Source organism: Athene noctua, chromosome 1 (genome assembly GCF_965140245.1).
Source record: "Athene noctua chromosome 1, bAthNoc1.hap1.1, whole genome shotgun sequence".
Taxonomy (NCBI): domain Eukaryota; kingdom Metazoa; phylum Chordata; class Aves; order Strigiformes; family Strigidae; genus Athene; species Athene noctua.
In genome coordinates, this window is record NC_134037.1 from 113,146,273 (window position 1) to 113,171,372 (window position 25,100).

At 40.5% G+C, this 25,100-nt stretch overlaps 1 protein-coding gene across 26 annotated transcripts in view; it reads right to left on the bottom strand.

Moving 5' to 3' along the window:
* NRXN1 (neurexin 1) overlaps positions 1 to 24,544 on the bottom strand; it is a 740,630-nt gene extending 716,086 nt beyond the window's left edge. For all 26 annotated transcript variants that reach the window (XM_074897427.1, XM_074897426.1, XM_074897419.1 and 23 more), the window contains exons 1-2: positions 24,457 to 24,544; positions 19,346 to 20,848 (exon numbers count right to left, since the gene is read on the bottom strand). In XM_074897427.1, the coding sequence (XP_074753528.1) occupies positions 19,346 to 20,084 (739 nt within the window). In that variant the 5' untranslated portion in view covers positions 20,085 to 20,848; positions 24,457 to 24,544. The remainder of the gene's footprint in view (positions 1 to 19,345; positions 20,849 to 24,456) is intronic.
* Positions 24,545 to 25,100: the final 556 nt, after the last annotated feature.

Here is a 25,100-nt window from a genome sequence, read left to right on the forward strand (position 1 = left end):
AATACAAACTCACTACTTCGCAAAATTAGTGTTGGAAAAGACTGTGAATCTGAAATAAACATTTTAACATTTTTCTAACCAAAAATATAGTATTTCAAACTCCAGTAATATGTTCAACATTTTAGAATGACTGGACTATTTACTATTTTTCTTTTCGTATTTTCCATTCATGATTAATCATTTACTTTTATGACAGATAGCTAATTCTTAAATTCTTCCTTTAATTAGGAGTTTACATGTTCAGTACATTTGCTCACAGATTTAAAGGCCTGAATTCTCCATGCTCCCTTCTGCAATCATAGACTTGCTGACATTTTATTTAGCCAAAGCACTTCACTCTCAAAAAACCTTGTCATTCTACTGAAAATCGAACTGAAATTGAGAACATCGGGTTAGCACTGTGGATTGCTCATTCTGGGATTTTGTATGTGTCATTGGACAGCGTTTCTATCTAATCACTCTTTTCTTGTGATCCGATTTATTAGCCTTGCTTAGCTGTACAGTTCAGCTGAACATATTATGCAGATGTACCCATGAAAAGTAGCTAGCACAACAGTGGCTACGCACGACCATCTAGCCTGCAGTTCTATGGAATAACCCAGGAGCTGCAATGCAGTCTATGGTTCCCTTTCACAAATATTTAACCAGTTCTTTTTCCTGTAGGTTTTGTATTCTTCAGTAGATTATCATCTTGTATGACACAAGTGTTATGCACTCTGTTTGGTCACTTTATCCAAATGGTAAACAATGTGTAGCTGGACTATGTGTTCAGTTCAAACTATATATTTTCAAATGGTCATTTGGACATTTCCCAGTCTATCCCTCCTTTTATATACAATACATATATCTATTGTTCGAGAAAAACAAGTGAATTATTTGTTAGTCTACTGTCTAACTGCTATCTAAAGATACCCTTATGAGAACTTTGTGACATCAAATGTTATAGCTACAGTCATTTAAGCTACATGTACTTTAGGCCTTCATAACATTATTTCATTGTATAAAGATCAGATTAAAATGATTTCTGAATAAATGCTTTTATAAACAGTAAAAGCAACACATTTGAATACATGTTTTTATGAACAACAATAACTAACTTCCATGAAGGTGACAGCTCAAGCAGTTTGAGGTAGAACCGAACTCCTTGATCCCAAAATTTCTGAAATCAGAAAGAACATTCCCTTGCTTTCAAAGGTTGCCAAAGGACAATCATTCCACTATTTCATCGCTGAAAATCAGTTCTTCATTTCAATTCAAATATAGAAGAACAAAATCATCTTATGCTTGTAGGCTAATTCTTTGTAGCTGAAGAACCAAAAGGCAAGAAACTTAGGGAGGTGCTTTTCTCCTCTTTACTAGCTAATCAGTTTATATTGTTCAGAATAGCCTTTATGTAATGAGGTATTAATGATAATCACTGTTTCCCCCCCTACACCTTTTTGCAAGTACAAAGCTTTACATTCTATGACATTTTGTAAACACTTTCCGCCAGAAGGCTCTAAAATCCTTCATACAATAGCATCAGCAAGTACTATTAGAGTGCAGTAAGCCTAAGAAGAAAATTCTTTTTATCAGCTGACATTTATCTCAATAAAATACAATCTTACATGCATTTTAGTAGGTTTTCTGTTCATTTCCAAAAAGTTTCTTTGCTTTTGCTTGCAAAGCAGATAAAATTAAAAATATTTTGATGGTACATTTGTTAAGGACCCTTTTATAATTAAACACCATTTTACTCAAAGATATATTAATCTTGGTAACAGATCATGTTGCCATGTTATACTATGAGAAACAAACCACAAACCACACCCAAACAGGTTATTCCGAAGAAAAACGTATGTTTTAAAAAATATGTGTAAGTGCACCAGGAACTTTGTTGCCCTTAAAGCAGTCTGGAATACCCTAAATTACAATTTATTCATTACTTTTTCTCCACTGCTTGTATCTCCACTACAACACTATATTCTATATAATACATAACATCTAAAGCCATAAGAAAGATCCACTTCTCTTGTAGTAGGTATTGGTATGAATATAGCAAAATATGCTCTAAATCTCAGACATTACTAAACAAAACAGGGAATGGTAAGAAGACAGTGAATATTATTAACCTTATTTTATGGATGAAAAACTGTGAGGGATATTAAATACTTGAGATATATAAGGAACTTGTAATAGAATTGTGAAAATAAAATAGCAATTCCAAATCCCATTTCCAGTAGTTAATTACTTCTCAGTCCTTCATCTCTTCTTTTTTCTTCTTTTTTTATGCTTCCAGATGTCTACCATTCATCTGATGTAATAATTTATGAAGGATCCAGTTTTTAAAGAGGAAATAATATCTGGGTCCAAAGCTAAAAAAGTGCTGTTTCATAATAAGTTTTTATTAATCATAGTAAATTCTGCAAAAATCAAAACTCTACTGCAAAACCCAGGAACATTTCAGAGGAGAACTTGCAGCTGGCCATATATTAAGTATCGTACAGTTCTTACCAAACTACAGTGGCAACATCCTGAAGTAAGAAGTGTAGGATGAGACTCATTATAAGACTTGTGCACCCTTTAGAGATAGGTAGGCAGTACACACCACATTCAGTAACCAATATTTTGTTGAAACTTGGCTGAGCATGATATACTACTATGATATCTGATAACTTTACAGATATTTTTGCTGTGTTCTTCTCCTCATATAATTTATTTGGTTACCAAAGGTTTGTTTCAACAATATTGCCAGTCTCTTATTTTAGCAACAGTTTTCCAGGCTATCTTTTACATAAGGTCAGAGAAAACACCAAGTCATATTGAAACTTAGCTGAAATACTTAAAAAAAAAAAATAAAATCAGAAAACTGTTTTGAAATGCAGCTAAAAAGAAAGCAACTCTCAAAACTATTTTTGACAGCTATGAAAATTTCAGAATTAATAATTTTTCCAAGATTTGATTTAAAAGTGATGTTACAGACTCTCAGAAAACGGAGGTCCAGTTCCCAAGCTCGGCTGAAAAACTACATTATTTTTATTAAGATATAGCACAGTGTAGCTACTAGGCTTATTCAGAGACAAATTTTACCATACTTATCTTTGAAAACAGACTCCTTTAAAACAGAGAAAATATTTTCCAAATCACTGAAAGTTTTCCTAATGTTTCACATAAATTCCTCAAATAATTTTTCTGGTCAGAACACTGATGATCAATAATGCTTGCAGGAATTAATCACAGCTATATAGACAAAAATTCAAAAAGATGTAAGCACAAGTCACATGGGAACTTCTCTTGTAGCAGAGCAGGCAAAGACCTTGGCTCCCGTTATGTTACTGCATGTTCACAATCAGAAAATTGCTTTCTATTTGCCCCTTCGGATCAACTGGCATAACTGCCTGAGGAACTACTCATTCCAAATGGTCTGGATTTAGCAAGGTCCTCTCAAGAAAATTATTCCTCTTTACCCAAACCACTGTGGCAGGAGCAACCTGCAGCATAATTCCCCATCTGTAAGGGGGCACATCTGAGTGAGAAGTAATCTTAGGTGCAGTGGCTACACTGTTTCACTTAGTAGTCAGCTTCATTTGCTGTTTTACAAGTAAACGAAAATTCCTGGCATAAAATAAGTGCATCAGTTTTAAAAATACTGAAAACTACCTATTTTTCATCTTACTGATATAAATCCCAGAGAGGGCACATTAACAACTATAAAATAAATATGCCTCTGGTTAATAAGAGAAGTATTTTTAAAAAATACTTTTTTTTTTCTTTTTTACTCTTTTTTTAATTTAGGAGGCTTCCTAAAGTTTCATTTAGGACAAGTTGTTTTCTAGAATTTTATTAAATTGAGAAGAGTTTTTAGTAACTTTATGAAATGCATGAATGTAGTAAATAATCAGAGAAGCTGGTATTGAGAAGTCTGGCAAGTGTAGGTAATAGATTAAATTATGAACAGAGTGTCACTACACTTAACTAGATATCCTACAGCCTCATTAGGCTAGCAAACTTTTGCTTCACTCTGTATACTATCATCTATATGTCAAAAGAAAAAAAGTTTGCAGAGGATTACTGCTGAGCCAGGGACATATTTTAAATGACAGTAAAATCAGAGTGCATTAAATTATACTCCCTTCACTGCTTGGAGAAAAACAGCCTTTAGGGATGTTACATAGGACTTGGATTTCTGACTGGTACTATTTCCCCGCAGAACTTAAGCTTTCCTAAAAAAATAGCACTGCAATTCTTTTACAGAAAATGCAACAAAGAGGTGGTAAAAGACACATACATTGAGCTTGAACAAAATTTATATGCATACAGATATCTGAATCTAAACTCATTCATAAAAAAAGGCATTTCTAAAGATGAATCTAATAAGATTACATAAAAGGCACAACACTTATAATACATAAAAATGTGAATAGTTGTTTAAAAATTTAGGTATATACTTGAATCGGTTGTCTGCAGTTCTGCAGTTCAGCTTGTATCTGATCATGCTTAAGACATGATTTTAAATCTTTTTTTTTTTTACTATTGAACTTTTTTCTTTTAAAAGCCTTTATTTTCTATTCATTCTAACACACATAGTCACATTTAAATCAGTGGAAGTAATAAAGTTTAATGTTGCTGAAAATGTCTCCTAGGTGATTAAATACGAAAAAGGTAACATATAGGATAATCATATGCTTGTAAATAATATTGTATTATTAAAATAAGTATTGTTATCTGACAAATATTTGTATATACATTAATTTATATTGGGGATAAAGGGGATAAAATTATTCATACAAATAATCCAACCAAATACAGTGGGACCATCTGTGAATTAACCAATCATAAAGAAACTTATCGGGAATTCGACTGTGATTTACTCTGTCTTGAGCTCCTGTCCTAACAGCTTTTTATTTGTATGCTTCACCGTCAAAAGAGTAAACAGAATGGCATAGTGGACATAATATAAATCATGGAAAGGAAAAGGGAAAATATATTTAATCTTCCTAATTTTTTAAAACACAAAGAAAGAGCAAGCAGATAGTTCTGTAAATAGAAAAAGTAACAATCTTTAAATAAGGAGAAAAATAATAAAGATGTGTTCAAAGTTCTGGGGCATTAATAAATATGGCTCTTATAAAGACAAAAGTATTTTTAAAATATTGGCTGGTCAGGTCAAAGATTAACCCTGCATTTATGGCTCTTGCGTATGTAACACTGTATTATGGCTATACTATTAAAACTTTTACAGGAAGATTTTAAGAAATATTTTTTGGCAAAGTTTTTTAATGGCAATACAGAACAAACAGATGTGTCAATACAGTGTTTATATTTTATTTCAAAAACTCAGTTAATTCCTTGGAAAAATGGTTCTGAAATGTACTGAAACAATTTTGTGTAAGTATTTTTTTTTTGTTTCTTTAAAAGACACGCTTACTACAGAGGAAGACCGATCACAGCAATTAAAGAAAATAGAGAGTGACCCAGTATAGTAAGGAAGTCTTCTTTTTTCCATCATAAAAGTATATTTGATTTAGTCACAAAAAAAAAAAATCTCAACTGAAAACCTGACATTTATGTTAGCAGTAGTATCTCCCCAAGGGAACTCAAAGTAAGTTTCATTTCCATTCTGATTCCTTTTGACTTCAGTCTTATTTTCGAACAGAAATATAAATCCGATTTGGGCAGGAGTAACTTTACTTTTGGGGTTAAGCCTTTTGCCAATCCTTTGAAAACACACCAGAATCTGTTCAAGTTGCAAACTTGCTCAAAAGTATGTTTGTATAATGTTAGTGGAGATGTTTGGATTTTATCAGGAAATTCCTGAAAGACTGTTTGGACTGTGTTTGCATACTTTAACCAGCCTCAGCAGGTCTTCCCAGTCACTGGAAACTGTAGTCTGTGCTAGGTCCTTGGAGCTGGAAAAGTGTCAGTCCATTAGCAACTTCCCTGCTGGGAATGGGCCCTGTGGAAAAGGTGCTTCCTCATTAAAGTGCAGAAAACACTATGGCTAGGGCTGGGATGTCTGAGTGGAAGTAGAGTTTTAAAAACCTATAAAAAATTGTACACACTATTTTACTACCTTAAAAGAATGTTCTTTAGGTTGCAGAGTCAAAAATAGCAGCTCTGAGACATAAGGGTTCTTACATAACTTAGATCCATCCACTTTATTCATATACGTTATGATATAGCCTTTAATTACACAGTTTAACGCGATTGTCTCCAGAGCCTCCTTTACTTGTTCTGTACACAGGTCTATTCTTAGCAATGTAATGACTGAGTAATGAAGAAAACTGTTGTGCCAATGAGCAGTACACCTGCCCCTGAAATTCAAGAGTCTTTGCTAAACGGGAGTGGAGTGTACTGCATACCAAGGAGAGGTGAATGCTGCCTTGCAGAAATACGTTCTACCCCCTTCTCTCCTAAAAATCCCATGTGATTTTGGTCAGGTTTTTAAAGCCAGGCATCTCCTGGGTGGTCATTCCTTATGCTGTTCTGGACAATTGCATCTTCGGGCAGCGTGCCTTGCTGGATATCCCAGAATATGCAGTGCTGATCACTCAAAGCTGTGTCCGAAGTCAGTGCAAACTGTGCTTTGAAGTTATAGTGGATGCTTAAAGTCTGTAGCGTTATATGAGAAGTACTCAGAAAAACTTCAGATTGTGCAGTCAGCCTTAGTGAATGTTTTTACGTGCAGTCTCTTGCCTCAGTTTTCCTCTACGACTGGGATAACAGCATCCGTCATCTTACATGGGCACTGTGTAACTCTTAATATTTGCATACCAGCTCAGATTGTGTAGTTATGAAAACCTTAGAAAAGCCCAGGGAAAAATTAATAATTTCTCTACAGAACTGACTTAAATATGGATGATAAATAAAGCTCAGGGCTACACACTGAACAGCAAGGAGAAAACAAAATATTGAAGAACTTATTATCCAGACTATGCACTGAAAGAGTCAGAAACCTTGAGGAAAAAGTGGTATATGATCATGTAATTAAAGACTACTTCATAATGGATACCCAGAAACAGAGGAAATTTAAATTGCACACTATCTTTTGTCCTGACAGTTCATAGCTTGTGAGTGCTTTGTCTTATAAACTTAATAATATTCTCAGAGCACAGATTTTGAGTGCAGTATGTTCATACATGTTAGACTGACGCTGATGACTTAGGCTGATTAGAGAAGCAACAAACTGGCCATACTGAGCTATGCTTTAAAAACCTGTGCACTAAATGGGTATCAAAGAACAACAAAAGGGGTGTGAAGGTTGATTCAAACATGTAGATGAAAAAAATTCATGACAGTCTATTTTCCAAAGGGAAGCATTTCAATACAGGATACGTCATCTCAGTAATGGGGGTGGGAAGTCAGGTTAAAGTATGAAAATTTTTTTTAGTCATTAATTCATTACTTTATAAGGGAAAAAAAAAATCACATTGCAAGTTCTTATTATACCTCTACAAATACAGAAAAAGTACAGAGTGGAATAAGTAATTATTGTTACCATACAGGTACGCGAAACAAGCAAGCAAAGATTCTCACCAGTCAATTTTGTGCTGACAAAATGTTTCTATGCATTTTAATGACAAAGGAAACTTCTATAAAGATCACAAAGTAATATTACATAGTAGTGGGCAAGAGTAAGCCTCTTAGTTTCTTAAGATTTTGGGGTGTTTTAATATTAATATACTTGAAAGATTTTTTTTTTTTTTTTTTATATGCCAGAGGACCGGATTCTGATCTTACCCTTATTTTATAATGACTTAATGTATTAGCTTTAAGATGCATCAATCCTGATTTACACAGACATGAAAGGAATACCAGGACATATTATTTTACTTCATCAATTGATGGAGATTCTACAGAATGTGACAAACCTGCAAAAGCAAAGTATTTTAGACATATTGTCCAGAACAATATGTATTATTTCTAAAGACATTTTTCTCTTCCAATTCTTTTAGTTACTTTCCTTAGTACCTCTTTCTACATTCTTGAATGATTGAAAGCTTAGTTTAAGTCCTGGGTTCTGCACTTTGGCCATAGCAACCCCCAGCCGTGCTACAGGCTTGGGGAGGAGTGGCTGGAGAGCTGCCAGTCAGAGAGGGACCTGGGGTGTTGATTGACAGCCGGCTTAACAGGAGCCAGCAGTGTGCCCAGGTGGCCAAGAAGGCCAATGGCATCCTGGCTTGTGTCAGCAATAGCGTGGTCAGCAGGGACAGGGAAGGGATCTCACCCCTGTACTTGGCACTGGCGAGGCCGGACCTCGATTCCTGTATTCAGTTTTGGGCCCCTCACTCCAAAAAGGACATTGAATGACTCGAGCGTGTCCAGAGAAGGGCAACGAAGCTGGTGCAGGGTCTGGTGCACAGGTCGTATGAGGAGCAGCTGAGGAACTGGGGGTGTTTAGTCTGGAGAAGAGGAGGCTGAGGGGCGACCTCATCGCCCTCTACAGCTACCTGAAAGCAGAGAGCTGGGGATGAGTCTTTTTAACCAAGTAACAAGCGATAGGACAAGAGGGAATGGCCTCAAATTGCACCAGGGAAGGTTCAGACTGGATATTAGGAAGCATTTCTTTCCAGAAGGGGTTGTTGGGCATTGGAATGGGCTGCCCAGGGAGGTGGTGGAGTCCCCATCCCTGGAGGTGTTTAAGAGCCGGGTCGACATAGAGCTGAGGGATCTGGTGTAGTTGGGAACTGTCAGTGTTAGGTTAATGGTTGGACTGGGTGATCTTCAAGGTCCTTTCCAACCTAGACAATTCTATGATTCTCTTAAGTCACTGAGGGCTCAGACTGGGCAAGGACCAAGTTTCCAAGACATAATTATGTACTATTTTTCAAATTTCTGATGAGGAAGCTAAGGAAGAGCAATGTTGAGTAACACTAAACCTATACCCAGTTCACTTTATATATTTAGGAGATCCAAGGTTAATGAGCCCATATTAAAGTACAATATCAAATAACTAAATGTTACTAAGTTTTCAGAGGCATGCTTTCTGAGTTAAGTATATCTCTGTCACAAGAATTACAGCGTCACTAACTGATTTTTGCTATTTTTCAATACAAATGTGAATAAATGGAGAGACAAGTTCCACCTTTAAACACTAGCAACAAAAAAGATGAAAGCCACCACTCATTGAAGGTAGCTTTGTTTCTGAATTCCCATGGTGCCATCAACTTAGATTGCTATTTTTCCACTTCCAGATAAGCTTCTGGTTTTTTAATAGAGGAGAATTTGGAAGGAAATTTTATTCACTTGCATTACTGTGCATGCTTCCATTGTTTAAGATTTACAAAATCCACTAGTATGACTCAAGTATCACATTGGGTAATATGTGACTGAATAGCAGAGATTTGTTTAATCAGTCCCTTTACAAACTTGGATGATGTAGGTATTTATAATATGCAAGGAAGACCCTACTTACTTAAAGACTGCAATGATATTTAAAACAAGAGAATGGATCCAGCCAATATTAAGAGAATAGATAAAAGCTCTGAATTTTAACAATTTTTCAAATATTAAAAATGTAGCTGTCAGTGGATTTGCAAGAATAACAGGACAAAACTTCTGTTAGATTAACTTTCTTCTGTCATTGAAACTTTGTTACAAAAACCTGAATAAGAAACAGTGCGAAAATATTTTTCTCAGAACTTCGAATCTGATGTTTGACTTGTTTAAATTTTGAGTTTCAAAATTTGTAATGTGGAAAACACAAATAAAAACTGTGCTGTACTGCTTAAGTGCACAACTTATTATAATGCCAGACTCAGTTGTTAAACTGACATAGAGGAAAAAGCACAAGTTAAAGGATGTGTAACTAACTTTCATCCTAGCTGCTCCTCCAAATACCTGGGACCAAGAACAGTGAGAAAACCCACAGAAATTCCTGAAAACTACCACAATTGATACAATGTTCATGGAAAACTAATGGAGTTTTGGGTCAACAAGGAAATATATTCAAATCATATTTTCTTTATGCTGAACTAGTGGGAAAATTCTGATGTTTTCCTCATAACACTTAAGTCAGGAATGTTTTATGTAAGAACATGAAATCTATATTCAGAATTCTTCAGTAAATGCTTAACCAAACCAGACAAATACTTTGTCTAATGTTGAAAGACAAGCACACAATTTATGTCTGAAAAACTGTATGTTCTAAAAAAACCCCCAATGTTCTTTGCAATGTAATAGTATTACAGAAATTATTTTTATGCAGTAAATGTCACAGAAAACAAACTCCACAAAGAATTGGCTCCTGGGAAGTTCAGCCACATTCATCTGAGAAGGATGTAGCAGGACAGCATTAATCAGTTCTTAGAAAATCTATTTACAAATCTTTCTCATATCACTCCATGATAGTCTTAAAAATTAAGTGACATACTTACAGCTATCGCTTTATAACTTCCATTTTCACCTATCTCTCCTCTGATGAGGAAATATGAGAAGGAAAGCAAACTCAATTAAAACTAGTAATCTGTCTGTCAGCACTAACATTCCTGGAAACTTCCTGAAGAAATTCCCCTGCTGTTCTAGGGGATGTTGTCATGCAAAGCATCTGTCTGCCCCATTACAGACACTCACCTGAAATTCATGGCGCTTAGATGTAGCAGTGTGTGTAGCCGGGGAAGGAGATGCAGTGTCTCACTAGCCTGTCCACCTCTTGTCCCTGAACCTTCCAGGTTAAGAGTCTGATTTTACAAATGTAAAATGTAAAAATTATTTTACAAATGTTAAATGCAAGCTTGTCGCTGCATAATAACCAGCAGAATCCAAACTTCTAGACCACTTTTATCACTACTGTATGATTCAGAATCAGGAAAGATAACATTTTTAATAAGGGGGTTGTAGAGTTGGTAGGTTTTGGTTTGGGTTGGGGGGTTTTTTTGCTATCATTAGGGCCCAATTCTTACATTTTTTAATATTATTATCTTTGCAACACAAGACAATAATTCATCCTACAGCTATTTATCATAGTTGTCCCCTAGACACTCATTGTACAAATGCTGATATGTGCGTGCTAACATTTCTGTTGTCACCTTTGGGAACAAAGAAGAGTCAGGATAAGCTTCTAAAGAAAATTACAATATTGAGATACAGATCTTCACCCCATGTATTCTCACTAATTCTTTGATTTTCTACACACTTCTTAAAAAGAAAGTACATATAATTTAAAATGTATACATGTAATCTTTCTCAAGGAGTCTTAATGGAAATACCTCATTTGACAGAAGTGTCATTTTTTAAAATCTTTTGTTAACGCGATAAAGATAGAAGAGAAAGAAGATCAACATGGTCATTATCAAAAATTAAGATGCAGTTCTGAAACTTCGGAACTGTGACATACATCTCCAGCTACATAGTGTGATGTTAGTGACCTCTCTGATCTGTACACGTTCTCTTAATTACAAAGACATTACTGTGGAAAGAATCAGTCTAGTTTCTCTGCCTTTAAGCAACACAAAGTCCTTTCTCTAGGCAAAATCACCTAAAAGTCAAACCTTTTCATTTCAAAACCTTGTGCATTGTGCCACAGGCTAAAAGCAATATGCAACTTGCACACCTACATAGCATTGTTGGTACTAACACTTACACAGGGAAAATATACTGTTTCACAGTTTGTAGTCGCAACCACAGAAGCGATTCTACAGGATACACTGCCTGCTTTTTTCATAAAACAGATTTTTTCACAAATTACAAAGTCCCTTAAATGTGAAACAAATTTAGTCATATAACTTTACTCTTACAGCATGGTTCATAAGCATGTATTAAATTAATGAATAATTATAATGATGATGATGATGGTAATAAATATCCAAATTTATTAAAATTATTTTCTCTATAGATATTCCCAGATGAATACTACAGTCAGAATCAGCAGGTTATTTAATTTGCCCTAGATCTTCTCTGTTTTCATATTCCCACTTGAATAATAAGTTCAAAATCAGCAGGTTATTAGGTTTGCCCTAATTTTAAACTTGAGTCAATGGGACTTCAAATTGATTCCAAAGGAAAATGAAAACAGAAGCTGTTTTTCTTCAGCTATCTCAAAGGCGCCAAATTTTCTGCTTATTAGGACCTATTTAAACAGTTCTAGGTTCATAAACAACTCCATAGAATTAAAGGAATCCAAAATCCTATCGTACAATTCTATTCTTACACGACGGTGCCAGCATACCTCTGTCTCTTACTTCCTTGCAAGTTCAAACAAGGCTTGACTGAGGCTACCTCCCACTTTCAACCCCAAATTTCTCAGTGAAAATGAAAGAAAATGAAACTTTTCAAAAACTATATGATCACTGATTGAAAGTCAGAGTTCTCCACTATGCTCAGACATTAAATTATATATCCTTTTATAGTAATAAGGACAAGTTTTGTACAGGTGTTGTAACATTGCAAAGGATGAGAACTGTTATGACCAAGAGAAGAGCTGAACTGTCAATGGAAAAGTGGTTGGCTGTTGACAAGTTACATCATTTCCAATATCTAGCCAGACTAATAGAAAGCATGTAATGAGACCAGCTGTGCACAACAAGAAAAGCACATTATTCTGAACACTCAGCTATGGATAGATAGGCAGTAGGAGTAGGAATGGTGGCAACTTCAAAGCCAGCTGATAAGTATCAGTCCTGTAGACTAAAGAGGTTGCACTACAGTAAACGGAGCTTTGAGTCTTGATTTCCCCTACTAGAACGCTAATAGAAATTCTGATCCTTCAAGTACTTGATGGCCAGGAAGAAAATCCTACCAAAAATCCTGTACGGAGTGTCATTAGTTTAACTTTACAGATGGATAAACCAAACTGGAGAAGTGGTATGAATTGGCTAGTGTCGCTGAGAAAGCAATGTAGTATCAAAATCATGTGCTTTTTCTTACTTGGCTCATTAGTTACTGCAGGTATTTTGTGCATTAAAGAATTCATTGGTTCTACTGATTAGACTGAGACCCAAGAGAATGGCTAGATATTAGCATGAACCCACCTCATGCAACTACTTTTTAGCTTGGCAGAAGAGAACCTGAGCTGAAAGACTGAGTTCTGCATATATGACAGTATAATCCAGGCTGGTAAAGTGCTTGTGATACTCTCAGATACCATCACCACAGTACAGAAGGAGAAAGTTTCATTCGAGAAGTGCAAATCTTTGTGGGAAAAACCTAAATTATTTTGTAAAGGATTAAAATATGATGCCTGGTCAGTGTAGAACTAAATAAAGACATCAAAGTATTACGTACCCTGACTTTGCTAGTCAATTCTATGTATGACAACATAGTTAAAAGATATGTTTGTTACATTCTTTCAAACCATTCCTTTAAAGAAATATACTTTGGTCTTTACAATTTATTCCTCAGGTACAACATGGTGCACAACACCTCAGAATGCCTTTCACTATTCTGTAAAATCATGTGTTTATGAAGGTAGACAATTTTCAACTACAGCACAGTAAACTAGACAAAGTATTTTTCAAGAAGGTGGTATGACTTCTGAAAGGAACACCAAGCTTTCTGGAAGACAAAACATTGTATTAATTACAACAAGAGAGCTGGATGGACCTTTTTCTTTGAAATTACTAACCAATTTTGATATGTTTATGAAAAGAAGCATAAAACCTCAAAGCCGCATATGTTAACATTAGCCTCTATGTGAAGCTACTTCTATCAGGAACTGGTTTTACTTGCCAGCCTGTTTCCCCATTCCTATCCATCAGCTCAGTAGTGATGATGGAATAAAATTATATGTTCTGTAATCCAAATGTTTTCCCACAACTCCTTGGCTAGCATCTACTGTTAAAAGACTCCTAGGGAGCCAACCTGCCGCTAAGAAAAAAGACCAAGTACATTCGGTCCAAAATGCCTGTAAGCCTTGTAGTGTAATTACATTAAAATATAGACAGTTTTATTATATAATTTTGAAATTCTAAATGAATATGACCAATCTGACACAAGGTCCTATGATGCTAGATGTAAAATTCTTCTAGTGTATTAGCATTCTATAATTTGCAATATAGACTTAAAATTAACATGGACCCTGCATCTCAGCTAGGTACAAAGGGAAGCAACAACCTCACTATATAAAATATTATAGATCTGGAGTACTAAGATGTATGCTATATGCATAAGTGGTCTCTTGGAAGTATTTCAATATCAGCATTTTGAAAGGATTAGCAATATTCAACAAGTAGACTTCTTAGAAGATAATTTAAAACAGACTGCCAATTCCTAATTACCAGTGACACAGTATTTAAATTTCTGTGATTTTTACACGAGGCAGATATTGATATCTACATCCTATAATGCTGCATCCTGGCAAATAAAATAATATATCAAATTGCATTAGGAAAATAATGCAAAATTCTGCTTTAAACCAACATAAGGATTCTGTTTTCATATGACTAAATGCAGAGGGCACAGATTTAACACAGTTACGAAAGACTTTGGGATTATTTGACTATCTGCACTCAAGATCCTACCCTGACTAAAAAGTCATAACATTAAATTAAAGCATTTATTATTAGATTAATCAAATCGGTAAAAATAACAGAGCCTTAGTGTAGTCTCTTGTGGTTATCTACCCCTCCTCCTCCTGGCCATCGGCACTGACAAGAACTTCAGCATGCAGAAGAAATACAGATCATGTAACGGAGACGCATACTTTAGATAAAGATTCTGAACTGTAAATCAAAAGGAAACTTGCTCACAGTATTTACTAGCCAAAGTATCTTTACCTAACTGTTCAAGAAGGATAAAGACATGGTGGCTACTCAGTTAAGATCAACTGTAACCAAAGAGTTCAACAGTGTATCTTTGCACTCAAACATGTATCTTGCAAAAGATAATTAATGCCAAAATATGCTTATATGTTTTATTCAAGGCATAAGAGAATTAAATTAATTAAAAGATGAAAAATTTTTAGAAGTTATAAATATTGGATGAGTTTTTAAGAAGTTAATACAAAGAAGCAAATACGCACAACAAAGATAGATGTAATGTATTCAGAACCCAAACAAACAAATCTAAATGCTGGCTAGCCTGAGACATCTGTAATTCACTTCCTTAAAAAATCACTTTCACAGTTCAAACCATAGCTGGCATCAACTTCTGAATAACTGACAAGGAAGAATATCTCTTACAGTGAACAGCTGCATGAACAGTCCTCATTTTTCTCACAAAACAGAAACTCAGTACAACAGTTAAAATAAAACATGTTCTAAACAGGAATACTTTGAATTCACAGAGTAATTGTCTCTATAACATGCTAATATTGAGGTAAGTAGGCAAGCTATATTTTAAAAAGGTAAATTATCCTGTATGCGATTTTTTCAAGCAGTTACAGATATAGAAAAACAGAAGGGCAGGGAGTGGCACGAAGCTAAGGTCAGTGAGAATCTTTTCCCAAATCAAAGTTTGTTATGTGCTTTTTATTTCCTCCTTCAGATATATCTGCCTGTTTTCTCAGACAGGATACTGGGCAAGGTTATTTTTGTATAAATAAGGATGAAAGGAAAATTATATACACATATATATATATATATTTGTCTAAAGCCAGAGGGTCACTATTTTATTAATTTAATATTTAAAATAGGTTTTTTGTTCTGAAATTTTAACATAAGAAGCAAAATGAGAAGAGGCATATGGAGGCTCACTGATACGAATCATGTATTGTCCCTACCTTCTAGGACCCTGACTTAATTCACTACAAATCTGATTTTAAAGACCAGTCTTTTTAATGAACAGCTCTCCCTATCAGAGAATCAAGCCATACCAATTTGAGTCATTTCAGGGAATAATATAATTTTCACTGAATAGAAGATTGTGATGTATGTCAAAATTTATCAGAAAATTGATATGGCAATCAGGTTTTATTTTAATGCTAGTCTTATTCCTAACAATTTATCATAATTTTGTGTATTTTTCCTTCTACTGAGTCACTATTATTATGTGAAATAATATTCCCTTGCCTGTTTCTGTGCTAAATAGAGATTTTATTTTCTCTCTTAGAAGCCTCTTGTACTGTCTTTACTCATAAGCACACGGACTCATCAACAACAGAACTGCTACACATCATATTTTTCTGTGCTGTGGACTGCACACCCCTGATACTCAGGCAAAACTCCAGCCCTTTTTCTGTGATTCATGCCAAAGCTCCCATTGAAGAGAGTTTAGATCCTGTTCGAACAAAGGGCATGACTAAATGCAATAAATCTGATTCTTTCCTAGCTTATTCTGTTCTTACTCTGCTGTAGTTCAAATAATATAAATGAAGCTATTCCTGATTTAGACAGGTACAAGAACAGTTAAGTCTACTGGGAATAACTTATATTGCTATGGGTTTTCCAAAACAAATAAAATTGGTTAAATTTCATTCTTATAAGAAAATTTTACTTCAGGAAAAATTAATGAGATTTTCAAAGATGAAAATCTGAAAAAAAATCCACCAGATTTTTTTTTTTCCTGAAAATAACTTAAATTCTTTTAAAAATTGTATCCTAATGCTTGAAACTTTGACTCTAAATCAGTTATTCCTAATCTCTCAAATGTACAAGTCAGGATAGAAAATTTTGGAAAGATTTTCTTTGCTGTTGTTGTCATTATTGTTATTGATTCCTAATGTCCTCATTATACTGTGGGACTCTCTGTCTTACCAGCCTGAAGAGAGGCAGAAGCACGCACACACACACACACACACAATTATAAAAAAAATTCCAAGGAATATAGAATTTAATGACCAACTTTCACCTTTGAAGCAAAGGTTTCAACGAGGACATGTTTTTTCCCCATCTAAACCATTTTTAGTCAAAAAACAAAACATCAGAAAGAGTGAGAACTCAAAAGACCCCTCCAGATTGTTGCAGTCTGAGACGATCCTCCATCCTTCAGCAATGGCAACGTCTTACTAAGGGTAATTTTAGGAAATTCACACAATCCAGGAACAAAAGATCAAAATTCAACAGCATGATTTCTGTGTAGGCTATAAAGAACTAAACAACAACAGCCAGGGTTTCCTTCTTGGCAGACATAACAGTTTTACTTGTCCTTCTGCCTTTTCTATTTCTTAGAATATTACATCATGTATAAAATAGTTCAAGATCTTTGATAGCACATACGAGTAGCTACTAATCCTTTCATCAAAACCTGACTGATGGGAACTTCAGTTACTATCTTTTCTCAATCAACAGATATAAACTGTAGGACTAGTTCCATTTATATTGCTATCTGTGGAAATGTTGCCTCCTGTTTCAAATGAAGTCAGAATCTGAATATTTTATGTTCCTTTGTTGAGAGTGTATGCCAAAATTATAAGTGTTGCTATTATTTTATAAGGCTTCTTAGTGTTCAAAGGACACATGAGTGGAATCTTGATCCCACTGAGGTCAATTGTAAAACCACCAGTGTTTGACCAGCATTTTACCCTAAAATCGGGGGATTCTAAATATTATTTTGTGTCACCTTCTTATGAGTTCTATGTATTTTTTAATGCATATAAACTTATATGTATATTTCAATAACATTTGATCTAAACATAAAAATGTTCCTTAAAAATAGCTATTGAACTTATTATTATGTGAAGATATGATTTTCTCTGACTGATATTACATACAATTATATGAACTTTTTCATACAAATATCACATGTTCAAAATAACTTCAAATAAATTATGTTTTAATGTAAAGGGCATATAGATGTATAATAATATATACATAACCATTGTTGCTTTAGCCAAGCTACTACACCTCATAATTTTCTTTTTGGTTCATAATAGGGCCTGACCCAAAGATGCTAAGACAACTCAATATTTTATAAACACTTATATATTATGTAGTTCCACATATAAAAATGTACATTCAAATACTAAATCCATTTATATGATCTTAACTAATAGAAAAGATATTTAATTTTACAGTTTCTGGGACCGTGTGCTATTGAAAATACAAACGCCTTATTTTCTGAAACTATTGTTCGCTCTTATTAAAAACTATTTTAATATGTTATTAGAGTTTGAATTTTTTTTTTTTTTTAATGAATGGTAGATGAGAGATAAACAGCTGATAAAGTAAACAGGATGCAGAATGACTGTAGTGTTTGGAGTATTGACACTAAGGACAGGAGGTGTTACATAATAAAGCACAGTCACAAATGATGTTTTCTTTCTTATAATGAGTGAAATCTGATAGAAATGCTAAAGGCAAATTATTCAGCCATAAATGTCATGCAGCCACTCAGTGAAGATCTTAATTTGGCCTCGATATCATCTTATTTATATTTGCCTTTTATATTTTAAACTTAGGTCTTTGCTCTCCAATTTCGACATGAAGATTATATTTTCCTTTGATACCTTTGCTCTTATTTCACTCGTATACCTTTACATCCTGTTCTAGGTACACAAAACAATTTCTGTGCTTAAGGAGCTGCAAGCAATGGTACACTTACTAGCAAAATAATAATTAAAAAAAAAAAAAAAAGTCCTACATGCATCTGCAAAGTAAATGTTCACACTCCTTCCATTTGCCAAAAACAATGGGCACTGAATATGAATCATATTTTACGCAGTGATTTATTTGTACATGGGATTCAGGAAACTGTTGTTTTTCTAAGCTCCCTCTTCCTTGGTAAAACTATTCAGTAATTTTGTGATCTTGGAGTATGTACTTCCCCCCTGTCCTTTTATATTCTCCCCGTCTAACTGGCATGGTGAATTGCTAAATACATTGCAAAGCAGCACCGTTCACATTTGTGCAAAAACATAATCCTCTGTTTAATCCCTCTCCTCCCCAGCAACAATTTAAGGAATTCACAAATAAATCACTGATTTTATTTCAATGACATAGCAGAGGCAAATACCAAATACAAAGTGGACTCTGGGTCTCGCCTACTCTACCAAAATAAACCCAGGTTTTCTTTACAATGAATCCAGTAAAATTCTCCCCAGTGTCACTTTCCCTGCTCCCAAAATTAATTGCCACCAGCTGCTTATGACAAGTGTGCTCATCCCCTCCCTCAACTCCAGCCAAGCATGATGCCGGCCACCCCTCTCACCCCGGTGACACCCGGTACCCAGGACCCATCTTTCCTCTGGCTGGGACAACCCCAAATCACATCCCGCCTCTAGAAGACGCCCAAGTAACATCCTCCTCCTCTTCCTCCTCTCGCCCAGCCTCGCAGCGAACAGAAGAGTGATGGCACCATGGTTGGCCACAGAGACACGTGGAGGGCAGGGAGGGGAAGGCAGGGAAGAGGGAAGCCAGGGACACGGCGGAGAGGGAGGGGAGGGAGGGAGATCCACTCGTACAGATGAAACTCCATGCAGGCCTGGCCTCCTACCCGTCCCCTCCATGGAGTGATGGGGAGAGGGGTGGTGGGGCGAGCTGAAAGAGCACCTTACCTTCACTGCAGTCCTTCCCCCGAAAGCCCGTTTGGGAGCAGTCGCAGACGGCCTGGTCGTTCAGCACTGAGCAGACACCCCCGTTGAGGCAGACGTCCTCCCGGGCACACAGGCGGCTCTGCTCATCATCCAGCCGCACCTCCTGGCTCTCCACCGGCGACGCCTGCGTGTAGTTGACCCGGACATCCGTTATCCAGCCCTTGAAGGGCTCCCGGTCCTTGACAGAGGAGAGCGTCAGCTTTAGCGTCGCCGACCGCAGCTCCGGCGGGAGCCCCCCTAAGAAGAGGCCACTGAAGACAGTCATGTCCCGCCGCTTTGACTTCACCTCCACCCACTTGGCCTCGGCCCGGTCAATGATCAGCGTCGTGTTCTTGAAGTGGCGGCGGATGACGACAGCATGCCAGAGGTTGTCATTGACCGCCGTGTCGGAGAGCAGGGTGGCGGGCTCAGCGCAGAAGATGGAGAAGCTGAGCTGCAGCCGCCCACCCTGGGTGAGGATGAGCTCCAGGAAGTCGCAGAAGCCCTCGTCGTCGAAGTAGAGCACCAGCCCGCTGGAGCTGCGTGTCTTCATGTTGAAGCTCATCTCGCTCTCGCAGCAGGCGTTCCACTTGGGGAAGCGGGTCCACTGGCCCTCCGCCCCCGGGAACTCCAGCCCGCTGCCCAGCTCAGCCCAGCAGCCCAGCAGCAGGGCCAGCCAGAGCAGCAGGCAGCCCCCGCGCCGCACCAGCGCCGCCCCCATCCTGCGCGGCCTGGGGCGGGCGAGCGGGGCGGCAGGGCCGGGGGGGGGCGGCGCTGGGGCCCCGGCGGCAGACAGGGTAAAATCTTGCCGGGCGCCGGCCGTGCTAGGAGGTTCGGGCACACTCACCCCCGCCCCGGGCGCGGGGGTCACTGTGGGGGACTCCCCGGGGCGGGGGGCTGCAGGTGCCCCACGGGATGGAGTTGGGCGCAGGATGGTGTCGGGGCCTGCCAGAGGGGACCCGCGGTGGGGAGAAGGCGCCGTTGGGTCTCTTCACTGGTCGGCTGGGCTTTGCAAAAGGTGTCCAGGGGCGGGTGAGTCAGCAGAAATTTTCCCCAAAGCCAACATTACCAAACCGGGTGAAAAACCAAGATCGGTGGCAAAACCCTCCTCCAGGTGGATCCACCAGCTTGGCAAGACTGTAGCAATATCCCGGCGCGTGCGCGCCTCTTTTTACATCCTCTCCGACAGCTGTAGTTTCCCAGGAAGCCAATTACTGATCCCAGTGCTGCCTCCCTAGGACGGATCCTCTTGTCAGATCACGGACTGTCTGCCATGGTGCTAGAGCAGCGTCAGCAGACGACAGGACTCATCGTTCGTGGTTTCCTGAGCTGCCTCAATCCCAACGGGGTTGAAACCCAGAAGCTGTCAAACAGCTGAGTGGCTACTTGACATGCAAAGCCTGACAGCTCCTCTTCTGTTTGCTTGCAAAAGGCCAAGGCTAAGATCCAACGGGGTGATTTTCCTCTATTGTTTTTGTTTTTAATCTGCAAGGAATTGAAACAGAATGATAAGAAATGACAGCTAATAACATGTTAAATCATAAAGTTGATCATTAGTAGATGTTTGTGATTAATTTTCCATTTCAACTGCTGTTTGACATCAGGAAAATGAACTGCTAATGTAATTTTGGAGTTACCGAGAAATCATAATAACTTGCAGCGTTAAACCTAAATCTTAATGTATATTCTTATACTAGATTACATTTTTATGGTATAATCTATAAACAAACTACTTACCTTTCCAAAACTTTCAAATGTTTTAGTAGCATATTTTATTATTACAAGGACGATGTTAACGAGAAAAGGTGGTGTTTATTCTGCAATTTTACTGTGATTTATTTATGGAACTACCAGCACCTGTGAAGCTATAGGGTCCTATTCATGCAGACAATGCTACCAAGCCCAGTTCTAGTTCTTTCTGATACAGCTCAAAAACATATAAAGTGGACTGAGCACCCAGCAGGAACTGTCAGGCTTCACTATACATGGCACACCTACTGGTTTATTTTCACGAGGTGAGGAAGAATCGCAATGGTTTCTTAGAAGGCTTTTTGAAAATTTCAAACCGCACTTTTCTCTGCCACCTGGTTTCTTTTGGGGCTGATATTCTCTGTTATGGCAGGGAAAATCCAATTCAAGCCAGCTCTGATGTTGACATTATTCACAATGCAGATCAGCTAATCCCAGGTGTTAGTCCTCTGAAATGGGTTGCAGTATTTTATGTATGTTTACTCAGCTGCCCTTATTTAAGAGGACAACTCCTCATTTTAAAAAAGAAATAAATATATATATGGCACAGTTCACTCTCCTCCTCTGAAGAGGTCTCTGCATTCAAAGCATTTCAGCAGAGAGATTCCCCTCTCCGGTTTTCTCTCCCCCCCCCCCCCCCCCCCCCCCCCCCACCCAAGCTGTGATATCTTTTCTGGAAGGTGTGTATTAGCAGATCTCTCCTGATGGAGGAGAGGATCTCCGCCACCTCCCTCACCCACCGCTTCACCTCCCTCCCGTTTCTTAGCCAGCAGCACTTAGGCAGGCAGAATATCATGTCCAGGGCTGCTGCCAAGCCCTGTGCTGGGCTGGTGTGTTGTGTGGGTGTGTGTGTCTGTGCGTGGGGAGAGGGAGCAGAGACGAGCCTGCCAGGGCGAAACCTGCCTTAAAACAGGCACACACCTCAGCTGCACGCACCTGACACGTTCAGAGCTGCTAAGTCACCTCCTACTCTCTCTTTATATTTAATTTCATTCCTCTAAATGTCAACACGTTTATTTTTATTATTTGTCACACGCGAGGTGGGCAAGAGCAGCAAAAGGGAGGCAAGGAGAACCCCCAAACTTCGCGGGCAGAGCCCAGCCGTGCCCAACCAGCACCAGGCAGCGCCGGGCAGCAGAGACCCCACAGGTTCGCCCCCCCCGCGCCCTCCCTGCCCCCCAGCAGCAGCCACCAGCTCTCGCAACACCGCTACCATTATACCGCGGGATTTCCGGCAGCTCCCCCGCGAAACGCGGGGCCCGTGGCGGGAGCCCCCGGCCCGTGGCCGCCCCGTCGGACCCGGCCACCCTCCCCTCGGCCGTTCCTGGGGTCCGGTGGAGGCGGCGGGCAGGGCCGAGGCTGGCGCACGGCACCGCGCCGCGCCGAGCCGCCGCTCCGGCTTCAGCACCCGGAACAGCTCCGCCCCGCGCGGCCCGACGGGGCGGCGCCGCCCGCCGCTCCCCGCACCGGCGCGGGGCCGGGCGCCAGCGGGAGCCACCGCGCGTCTGGGGGCACCGGGGTGCTGGTGTGAGACACGGCAAGCGTGCCCGGGGGGCGGCGTGAGGAACGACTTGGAGGGGGGTGCGGGGTGCGGAGAGGGGTGGTAGGGCTCATGTCGGTCCGTGGGGAGGGGATGCGTGGGGAAAGGGCGCGGGGGATGAGCGTGTGCGTGTTCACGAGGGTTACCGGGGAGCTGGGGCTGGGCTGGTCACTCGCGGGGAGCGGTGGGTGGGGAGGAAACGCGGGAGGTGCGGCGCGGAGCGGGGCGCGGGGGCCGCAAGGAGCGCGGGGCGGCCGGCGCGGCTGCGTGAGCGCAGGGCGCGGGCAGCCCTTGCGCCGGAGCCCGCGGAGGGGTGGGGGGGAAGGAGGGAGGGAAGGGGGGTCTGCGCGGGGAGTGCGGCTGTGCGTGGGGCGCAGGGGCGGGATGGTGCCCGGAGCCCACGGTGTGAGGCGGGGGGTAGCAGGGCAAGGACACGCGTGTGAGTGCGCCCGAGCGATCCCTACAGGTGTCCGCGGAGATCCGCCGCGCGGGGATCCCAGCCCGAGAGCATCCCTGCCCGCCGCGGGCTGCGGCGCTGACACCATCACCCCCCCTCCCCAGAGCAGCGAGAGGGGAAAGAGAAAGGAAAACAGAGCGAGAAAAAAAGGAGGGGGAAGAAAGGAAAAAAAAAAAAAAAAAAAAAGAAAAAAGAAAAAAAAAAAAGAAAGAAAAGAGGGGCAAAAAGAAAGAAAAAAAAGACAGATGGAAAACTGAAAAAGAGAGGAGAAAGAGCCAAGGCAAAAACCCGAAACAACTGCTTATTTATTACTGCCGATATAATTCACACACTGTCAATAAACAGCAGTCTTGTCTAGTCATTTCCAAAGCAGAGGGACACTTTCATTCTCGAAAGAGGGCAATTTATTAACACACACATATCTCAAAGGGACTCCTAAGTACCAGACATCCCTGCTAGCAATGTGTATGTGTATACACATGTATGTAGCAAGAAAATCCACACAAACCAACATAAATGTAGCTATTGCGTTCAGCGCCTCACCACTGAATTAATAGGCTTCCCCCACCCCTCTACAACCATTTTTTCTTCAAAAATTATGATTTAGTCACAGGTGCCCCGATTGAGCCTTTTAAAATTAGAAAAAGAGAGAGAGAGAGAGAGAGACACCCATAGGTCAATAAATCCTTAATAAATGCTAGGTCGGTTGGCATGCACAATGCTTGGCAGAATCCTTATTGTGTAAAACACACGGCATTGTCTCTGGGTGCGGGGAAGACCAGAGAGTTCACAAATTACCGGATGAAATAAAAGGATCTGAAAAACAACCTTGCTGCAGCCAAAGGGAGAAGCGCTCTAATTCAAAAGCAGACTTAACAGCATCATTAATCTTTTCCTTTCATTTCTACGTAAATTCTAGAATCAAATTCTTTCCTAAGCGGCTGGAATGATCGATTTTGCTACCCTCCCAGCCTGCAGATGTATTTATTTTAATATGCCTGTGGTATAATTTCTATCCCTTCAAAAATGCACACCATCAGCAGGAACCTGAACAGTTTCAAACACATATCAAGGAAGCCGGGTGCCCTCTTTCTTCTGGCTCACAATAGAAAATGTCCCAAATTATCAATGCACTTCCCGCACAAACCCCTCGCCTCTATCCAGACCGCCGCCGATAAGGAACAATAATATTGCGATATTCATTCCCATCGCTGCCCCGGCTTCGCCTTCCACCAAGGCATCTCGCGCCAGGGAAAACATGCAGCAGATTGGTTTTATTCCTTAAGTCCCACGGACCCCCCCTCCTCCTCCCGCCTTTGCAAGGGATAATAAATTACCGCATCCAACCTTTAACTTCTACCTCCGCTCCACCATCTCCTCTCCTCGCCATCTACCTCTCCACAGCGCCGCACGCAAACCCACCAGCCTCTCGCGCCTCCGCCGCCGCCGCCTCCTCCTCCTCCTCCTCCTCCTTCTCCGCCTCCTCCTCCTCCTCCTCCGCCGCGGCGAAGCGGGACTCGTCCTCCGCGGCGCCGCTCTGTCCGCGCTGCGGACGCGCCTTACCTGCGCGGGGTGCCGCGGGCCGGGGCCGGCGCGCCTGGCCGGGGCTGCCTCTGCCGCTCGCCGGCGGAGCGGGCGCTGCTGCGGGTGCGCGACGGCGGCGGCGGCGGCGGCGGGAGGTGGGGGGGACGGGAGGGGGGGGGCGGCCGCCGGGAGCGGGGGGCGGCGCCGCCGCGTGACGCCGCCGCGCCCGTCTGCCCGCCGGGGGCGGTGCCGCGCGCGCTGCAGCCCCCGCCCCGCCCCGCCCCGCGCCCGGCCGCGGCCCCGCCGCTCCCCCCGGGACCCGCCGCTCCCCCCGCCCCGGGACCCGCTTCTCTGTCCCCCCCCGGCCCCGCTCTGGCGGGAGGCCGCGTCTGGAGGGGCCCTGACGGAAAGGAGCCGCGGAGGGGAGGGGAGGGCAGGGCCGGGTCGGGGGGCTCCGGGGGGGTCCC